The sequence below is a fragment of the Gouania willdenowi genome, chromosome 3 (assembly GCF_900634775.1).
Source record: "Gouania willdenowi chromosome 3, fGouWil2.1, whole genome shotgun sequence".
NCBI classification, from domain to species: Eukaryota; Metazoa; Chordata; class Actinopteri; order Blenniiformes; family Gobiesocidae; genus Gouania; species Gouania willdenowi.
Genome location: NC_041046.1, coordinates 45176457 through 45186049, shown reverse-complemented (window position 1 = coordinate 45186049; position 9593 = coordinate 45176457). Strand labels below are relative to the sequence as shown.

Genomic DNA, 9593 nt, shown 5'->3' with positions numbered 1-9593 from the left:
GTTCATAATTTACATACAATAAATGATATTTGTTTGCAAAGTATTTAGAAGATCTCTTTCAAAAATATTTTATTTCGAAAAACCTGTAATGCTGTATAAATTATTTGGTCATTATAATTAAGCTGTTATACATCAAATCTCCTGTCTTTATTTACCACACCAATTTTAAATTCCAATTATTATTTTAGAAAGTGTTTTTATTAGGGAATAAGTTCACAAATGTCCAACAAATGTTTTCAGTTGTTATCCCAAGCAATAAATGACAAACAACATATTTTTCAATGTACAAGTAAAGATATACCATTTTATGCAGCCAACTTTGTCCTTTGTTTGTTACATTTTGAAACCAAATCGGTTAAAATCTAAATTCATGTGGCTTTTATTCCGTCTTTTTCCTTCTATTTTCAAATAAACTCTAGCTGGCAAAAGCAAGTATTTTGTAAATGATCTAAAATGCCATTTATCAGAAAAGCTCAGCACGTAGCTTGAAATACTCAATTATTTAAGAAACAACCTCAGAATGTAACAACTGTTTAATGTCAGAACAAATATTCAACAAAGGCCCTTTGTTAAGTTAGGTAACAATTATGTACAAATATATCTTAATACACAGAATGAATATAAGAGGAAAACATCACCGTACTATAAAAACCTAACAGTGGACAAACAGAATCAAGAGTTAAGGCACTAATACTTCATCTAAATGTTATTCAGTGTCAAATCAATAGTAAATATCGATATATAAATATTCACATGTAAAGACAACAAAATACCGCTTCCTACAAACAGCAGCGGAGACAGAATTGAATATTGAATACCTAATTCTTCGGGAAAAACAAGGAAATACATAAACAACGTAAAGATAGTGTGTTCTTTCTGCTCTTTGTTGCATATTTTAAAGGTCATTTTAATGCTTTTAAATTATCTCAGATACTTGTTTAAATAAAGGGTACAGGTCTATTTATGTATACCTAAATTACAGCAGAAAACAACAAGCATTTTGTAAAACTCCACATTAAATAATATTTTTTAAAAACATCCCATTAAAACCACACCTTTAATCTTCTTATAAAAACTCCTTCACAAAATTAAAAAGTTTAATGAATATAAACGGCAGTTCCCTTCATCCCGTCACCTTCATTAATCCATAGCTCAAACAAAAGCCTTAGAAATGGTTAAACTTGTTCAAATATGAAAAGCTCAGCAGCGTAACAAGTTACATAACAGGGAATCCTTCCACAAGTAGCATAAAGCTGATCTCTATGCTAATATATTTGGATATCTTGACTAACTTGTAAAAACACACGTCTCTGCACCGACTCACTCATCTGTGCAGAAACTAAATCCTTCTTCGTCAGACGGTGGAACATTCTTGGGTCTGTGCTTAGAAACGCTGAATAAGTTCAAATCTGCGGTGCGTAATATTCCAGATTTGTGTGGCGCTGTAGGGAACAAAGAGAGGAAGATATGTTTTTAGTTACTGAAGAAATAGAGTGCATTACATTTAAGATAATTCAACATTTTTGAACATTTTATTTATGTTTAATATGATAGTTTTTTTTTATCATCACTTCCAATTTTCAGTCAATGAAATAAGTGTCCAACTACATTTCTTTTGGTTAAAAAAGGTTTAAATGCATAAAAACATAGCAAATATGTAGTAACTTAGCATATATATATACTTACTTTAATTTTTAAAAAATGTTTTCATGTTATTAAATTATTTGTGTAATTTATTCTGTTATTTAAATTGTCAAAATATCATGTGGTAGAACTGTCTGGCCATGACTGCTGTTTAAAAAAAACTTTAAAATGACTCTAAATCAACAGAAATGTTTTATTATAGTCCTATATAATATTTCAAAGTATTTCTGTTTTTATTAACATCATAATTATCATGTAAACCTTGTGCCCATTTTATGAAATTTCCTGCAGTGAAAAACAACATTGTTATTTTGAATGGATGCTAATATTTGTTTGAATATGATACAGTTTTTTTTTTTTAATTTACTCTCAATTTTGAGCTAATTTAATTCAATAATTTCCGTTAAAAGTTTATGAATTTAAATATTTCCAAAATTCCTGAAATGTTTCGTCCCTTTTGGAGTTGGTTAGGCAACAAAAAACTAATGCTGATATTTAAGAATAAAACATCATTTTTAAATGGATGCCAATATTAATGTTTAGTTATGATACACTTTTTTAATAACTACACAGACACCTCTGAACACGGTTCTGCTGGAGATTTCTTCCCATTAAAAGGGAATATTTTCTTCCCACTGTAGCTGATGAATGTTCCTGTGGATTTGTTGGGTTTTTCTTCAGAACGTAATATTTAATAAGCACTACGAGATGACTATTGTTGTAATTTGCACTATATAAATAAAGTTGAATTGAAATGAATTAAAAGCTTATACATTATAAATATTCCTAAAATTCCTGAGCTGTAAGTCCCATGGAAGTTTCGTGGAAATGTTCCGCCCCATTGCAGCCCTTGTCAGATGTTGGTGATCAGGTTCCTAACAGATGTTGGACCATAGGAAATTATACAAACATTATAGACTTTATACTGTATGTGTGACCAATGTCTATAAGAGCACTAATACAGAATCCAATGGGAAGAAGGAAAGGATATTAAATTTAGTTCTGATGAAGTTTAGAAAGTCCTTTGTGTAAAACCTTTTTCACTAACAATGCTTTTAGATTATTTGAGTCAAAGCCACTCAGTTTCCTGTTAAAGCACTAGTTGGTCCTAAGAATCTCCATCGGTCCATGTAACAGTGTAAGATGGTAGAGAAGGAAAACCACGGACAAAAGGCCAACTATACAATCTTAGCTCGTTGAACTTAGCGTAAATTACAACAAAGTCATCTCAAAGTGCTATTTAAATAAGGTTGAATTGAACTTCTTCCTAATGTTGGATGAGACATGAACTATGTTAACATTTCACAGAAAAACTCTTGTCTGATGTTTGCTGTTTTTAGATCATTTTCTCTTGATCAAACAAACCCCCCACCCTTCATGTTTGCTATGAAGCTAGCGTGGCATGTCTGTGTGAGGACACTAGCCTGGAGCCGTAGAAAGTAGGAGGTTGGCTCAGTTCTCTTGGTTCCTGCCAAACGCCCCCTGGACGGCGGCGCCGGCGGCGGAGGCTGCGGTAGACTGGACGGTTCTGTTGGTCAGGACTTCCTGGGAGAACTCATTCTGGGCTTTGGAGAAACTGGCGCCTGTTCTTCTGTACTTAGAGTGAACCTGGTGCAACGGCAGAGATGCTAGTTATCAATGTGGATAATTAAGAACTTTTTAAAGATTGTAGATCTGCACATGCAACACTTCATCAGGATTGATTGTATTTACTGAAGTGGAAACATCTGATAATAGAAAATAAAGGTCCAACATTATTGATCACTAGTTTGCATTTCCACGTCTAACTGATACATGCTGAGGGCTCGACTCTAAAGGGATCCTTTAAACTCCCTTAGTGCAAGTCAACCATGCACTGTTTGAGGGAGAGTTAGGAGAGCTCTTCTTCTCTGTTTCATTATCTACTACCAAACAGCAGAGTTGGAACTGTCGCCCCCTGCAGTCACAGATTTGTTTGTTTTTTTTGGGACGCAGCTTCATCATCTTTTGGTAAAGAAAAGAGGTTTACATCAACATCTTTAACTTTTACTGATTATTTAGAGCAACCAAAAGCACCACAAGTTATCATGAGTAAATGATCTAAAAAGCTGTTAAATAATGTAAAAAGCTGCTCGTAAAAAACAGTTTAATGTTTTTGCCTCTATATTGTTAAAGTTTTAACGCTTTCATGAGGAGGATTTTCATATGTTTCCATATTGAAATATATTAAAACAGCACAATTACTGTATACTTTGTTGAATTTTTTGAAATATTGCTTTTATTTTGCAAAACACTGTAATGGAAAAAGCTAAAGTTTACATGCACTAGATTTACAACACTTTTAAACTATTGCCTATAATAAAGAGAAACTGAAAAAACTGAGCATGAAACACAATGTTTAAAAGTACATTACCGACAACAATTTTGTGACTAGATATTGTGTAATTTAGAGGAAATCTTTTTGGGTTTGTTTGAGAGAAATTGCAGGATTTTCGAAAAAAAGAGATATAGGTATTGAAAAACTGAGTTTCATCGAATTTGTGAACATTGAGGGACTGAAATATCTACTACTGAGCTATTTAGTAATTTACACAATGATTAATGTGTTGGGTTTTTTTTCAGATCGTCATGACGTTAATCATTTTTTAATCATAGTTTACTGTAAATCTATGCAATTCACGTAGAATTGCATTTTGGGCAATGGGCATTTTGGGTAATATCTGTGTCACACAATATTACCTCCACATAGACAAATAGCCTTAGTTAGTAACTAGAACACTTTTATTAATAATAACCAGATTAACAGCCAGAAATAAATGGAATACTCACTATTTTCAGGAGGATCACAGCCAGGACGGCGTTAACGGTGAAAAAACCAGCCACTACCATCATGACCACAGCCACCGCCACATTAGCTCTAATGTTGCTGATCGATGTGATCCAACCACTGTCAACAACAATGTGTTATTAAAGTGTAAAAATAATCATTTACATCAGCATGTACTTCACATGGAGCGGAACAATAAACACAATTTTATTAGCTGACTTAAAGGCAGGGTAGGTAATTTTTGAAAGCGAGCATGATTTTGAATGTAGCACCCTCCGAGGGCGCCGCCTTCACCCCCCTCCCCTCTATGATCCCTCTAAAGCCACACCCCTCACTCACATACACGAGCGCCATGCTCCAAAAGCAGACCTCAGCTCATCGCTTGTATTGTGTAGAAACTACTTATCGCTGAATGAGACGATGTAAACACTAGACTTTATCATCATATATGTTAAAAAATGTGACTAAAAACTGTTTTAACTCTGTCAGCGGTGACGCGCTTTGAGTGTGAGCTTGTGCACGCGAGGGGTCGAGAACAAGCAGGGAGACGTGATTGGTCTTTTTCATTGGTCGAAGTTATTACAGATTTACAGCTGCTACAGATGATGGATTTTCTTTGTTCCTTTTACAGAGAACATAAGATGTTCATTTCTGTCAGGACATAAAGACAATTTCAACCAAAAACTTAAAATGTGTATCAGGAGGAAATTACCTACCCTACCTTTAAAAAAGTTTCTTTTTTTGGTTTTCTTAAGCTTTTTGGCACAGATTTCAAAAATGTTCCGTTATTTCCTGTATTTTTTATTATTGCACTTTTACATTTGTTTTTTATGCAGGTGATGCAAGTGAGAACAGACAGAATAAATCACATGTAAACCTAAGAGAAGCATATCTATGGTGGAGAGAACAGACGCAATTCATTTGCAGTCCGGACGCCTGTGAGCTTTGTGGCGTGGGAAAATCAGCCGCTCCATCTTGAGTGATTCGAGCTTTCGTGTCAGAGTCTCTAAAACACCAGAACACTCTCCAATAACACAAGAAAAAGTCCCGACATTTTTCACTAGTCCATTGAGAAAAAGTCGCTAATAGCTTGACAGTTGTGCACGTTTATGAGGATGCAGGGAGTGGAGGGGGAAGCATGGTTGCTTCCATAAAAGTCTCACAATTCCACATACCGCAGCTTTAAGAAGATTAGCATGAAATCAAAAATGTCCTTCTGTTTGTCGCACCCCACCTGTCATGGGGGGTGCAGGCCATACACATTGAGAAGCACTGGACTTAGACATTAAAAATACGGACCAATCAAAGCAACTCAAAGAGAAAAAAAGTGTCACAACTATGATGCATTCACACGTGTGGGAATCTCCCTCAGCTGAAGCCCTCCGACTCACTCACCTGTTGCCCCAACTAGGAATCCCCACACACTGAATGATGTAGACGGCCACTTGGACAAAGAAAACAAAGAAGAAGAAAAAGAAGCTGAAGGAGCTGTCGGACCTGCAGCAGCCAAACAGACACAAGCTGATGTTAGAGGTTGTAAACGTAACATGGGCTCAAGTCTTCTTAAATAGTCAACATGTACAGTACATGTGTGTCTCAGTAGAACAAAGACAACCAACCTGAAGGCTTTATACACAGGCCGGTACCAGCAGATGAACGCCATCGGGGTGAAGATGATGAACCAGACGATGGAGAGACCAAAGTCCACGCCACGGCTAGAGTCACTGATAAAATACGCCAGGCACGCCAGCACGTTCAGGAACAGGGTCGCACTGTGGACTGACGACACACACATGCGTCTCATTTAGCTCTCTTATTATTCATTGTTCAGTTTAAAAACCATTTTCATAAATAAATACAATGTGTTTTACATGACGACGGAAGTATTTTATGATTTTGCAAAAGAATAATTGCTGATTTTACTTAATTTTCAGCTTTGTCTGCAATTACCAGTGGGCCAACATGAAAAAGAGTCTTCAGAATAATTCTGTTTGCTAATTCCACTACTGCAGTAAGAAATATCAGTTATTGGCCAAATCGCCAATATCGTGCGTCCCTAGAAACATTAATTTTGCAGCCCCCAAAAGCAAACGCACAAAAATACACAAAATTACAAATACATGACATAGAAATAAACAAAATGACAACAAAACACAAAAGAGGAGAAAAAATACATACTCAATGACACCAAAATGACACAAAAACAGACAAAATGAGAGACAAATATAAACTAAATTATAAACAAGTGACAAAAATACACAGCATGACAACAAAAGCACAAAAAATATAGAAACATATACAAAAAAACAGACAAAATTACAGACAAATTTAGAGGATGACTGCAAAAATAAACACAAATAATAGGAAAAAAGCAAAATGATAACAAAAATAACAAAAACACACAAATACACAAAATCACAACGAAACACAAAAAAATATACAAAATGAGTCCAAAAATACATAAAATGATGCAAAGATTCAGAAGATGACTGAAAAAATACACAAAAATAACAATACATTTACAAAATCACAACAAAACACAAAAACAATTAAGAAAAAAAAAAACAAAATAACAAGAAACACACAATTGAAGAGAAAATTCAGAAGATGACTGCACACAAAAGTAACAAAGAAATGCAAAATGACAACAAAAACAAAAATATACAAAATCACAATGAAACACAAAAAAAAATTAGATAAATACACAAAAATGGCACCAGAAACACTCAAAATGAAAGAAAAATATACCACAAACACAAACAATAAAAATATATACAAATGTTAGTAATAATGCTTAGATTGGTTAGATTCCAAATGCTGAATCACTGTGATAGAAGTTGACAAGCCTTCCATTGTAATAATAATAATAATACTAATAATAAGAGAGAACATGCTGAGGGTTACGTACACATCCAGAGGTAATACATCCTTTTGCAGATTTTACGAAAGTCTGGAGGGATTTCCTCATCAAAGTCCTGATAGTAGCACGGCTTTATGGGGCAGCATTTAGGCAGAGGAGGCCAGTTGTTCTCTTTTTCTATCAGACACACAGTAGAAGCATCAGGACCATCCTGTAAACACATCCATAATAAACATCTCCTGTACCTCCAGGGTTCAGCGCTCGCCCTGAACTTCTGTTGTTTTGCATCTCCTGCTCCTTCAGCTCCAGCTCAGCTGCTTTCCTCTCCAGCTCCTCCTGTTGTCTGATCATCTGAGCAGTAGCAGCAGATACCTGCGTACGGACACTATTCAACTAGGATAGGAGCTCCACCCAACACTTCCTAAAATTATTATAATTCATTTTAAAACTGGTGTTCAGAGAAACCAGAATTTAGTCAATTCCTGCACTCTATAAATAGATAGATAAATATAGATAGATAGACATATAATTATAGATCACTATAAATAACTATAGATAAATAGACATATACCTAGATAGATAGCTATAGATAGAAATATACCTATAGATAACTATAGATAGATAGATAGCTATAGATAACTATAGATAGATAGATAACTATAAATAACTATAGATAAATAGATAACTATAAATAACTATAGATAACTATAGATAGATAACTATAAATAACTATAGATAACTATAGATAGATAAAAAACTATAAATAGATAGATAACTATAGATAGATAACTATAGATAGAGATATACCTATAGATAGATACCTCTAAATAGATATATATACACCTATAGATAGACAGAAAGATAGATGTATAGATAGTCGATAGATGGATATATATATATCTACACCTATAGATAGATAACTATAGATACTGTAGATAGATAGATAGATAGATAGATAGTTTTCTGATCGAGAGGTTGGGGGTCCAATCCTAGTCTACCTGTCGAAGTGTCCTTGGGCAAGGCACTAAACCCTAAGTTTCTCCCAGTGGTTGACCAGCACCTTTCATGTCAGCTCAGTCCTGTTGGTGTGTGAATGAGTTGATGTGTAAAGCTCTTTGGGACGTAGAGATAAAAGTACTATATAAATCAAGTCCATTTATTTACTATTTTGATTTTTTTTGCACAATATTTTGGCACAAATTTTCTCCAAATGGATTCATTTCTGGGACTTATTGGGACAATTATGAATCCTGCACTGTAGTCTATTCCCTGAAAAATTGCAGATATGAAATAAAAACAGGCAGTTATGCAGTTTTAGGTTGAAAGATGTTTAGTTTCCTTGCCAAAAATCATGCGTGGTATGAGTCTGGTCACGCACAATGACTAAAATGTTAAATTCTGTTTGGATAGCATCAAACTCATATGCATATGATTAAATAATGGATCCTGCCATGCAGATCTAGGAGAGACAGAATGTGAATGATCTATTGACATACTTTGGGGCTCTGCTCCACAGACGCCTGCAGTACGGCTGGTTGGGTGGAAGCTGCAGATATGGGGATGGTTGTTCCAGTGATGTGTCCCTGTATGAAAGCCAATGAATATTAACAGAAATAATGAATGAAAACATGTAAACTATGAATACGTCTGTGAGAATTCCTTTAAAAAAATACACAAACTGACTGATTCAGACGCAGAGAACGGGTTGTACTCGCCCACGGTTTCTGTGATTCCTCTGGTGGCCTGAGTCACTGATGCATCCTGGGAAAACAGTGGGAGAAAGTTACACATGTTGTTTGTAGAGAAGTAGACTCCTTTGTTTTGATTTATTAGTGCCACGACTTTACCTCCTCTGGTACCACACACACCTGAGTATTAGTCAATACAAACAATCCAATACAATATCAGCATGAATCAAACTTACTTTTATTACTTATTTTATAGTGTGGAATACTAGAAAAAGTTTGAACAAGTGTTATCACTGGAGATGTTCAATATGAGCTTTTTTTTTTTTACCGATACGATTCACTCAACTCCCGATACGATTCGATTCACGATTTATTTTACAAAATGGGAATGTAGACAAATTTTTTTTTTTGGGAACAAAACTACAAAATACTGTATTATTTTCCTTTTATTTTTCATTGTCAAAAGAATTCCTTGATAAAATATTCAAAACAATGCAATTTAACTAAAAATAAACCTTGAATGAAATAAACAAAGGAATAATACAAATGAAGAAGAAGCCTATTAATTTAAATTCTGGTTCTATAGTAAACAATG

The 9593-nt window shown here is 34.5% G+C and overlaps 1 protein-coding gene across 1 annotated transcript in view; it reads right to left on the bottom strand.

Annotated features, from left to right (window-relative positions):
• Window positions 1–518: 518 nt before the first annotated feature.
• scamp2l (secretory carrier membrane protein 2, like) overlaps window positions 519–9593 on the bottom strand; it is an 11448-nt gene continuing 2373 nt past the window's right edge. The window contains exons 2-10 of the mRNA XM_028439102.1: window positions 8994–9071; window positions 8807–8893; window positions 7556–7682; window positions 7359–7487; window positions 6070–6229; window positions 5846–5947; window positions 4453–4570; window positions 3069–3252; window positions 519–1442 (exon numbers count right to left, since the gene is read on the bottom strand). Coding sequence (XP_028294903.1) covers window positions 3097–3252; window positions 4453–4570; window positions 5846–5947; window positions 6070–6229; window positions 7359–7487; window positions 7556–7682; window positions 8807–8893; window positions 8994–9071 — 957 coding nt within the window. The 3' untranslated portion in view covers window positions 519–1442; window positions 3069–3096. The remainder of the gene's footprint in view (window positions 1443–3068; window positions 3253–4452; window positions 4571–5845; window positions 5948–6069; window positions 6230–7358; window positions 7488–7555; window positions 7683–8806; window positions 8894–8993; window positions 9072–9593) is intronic.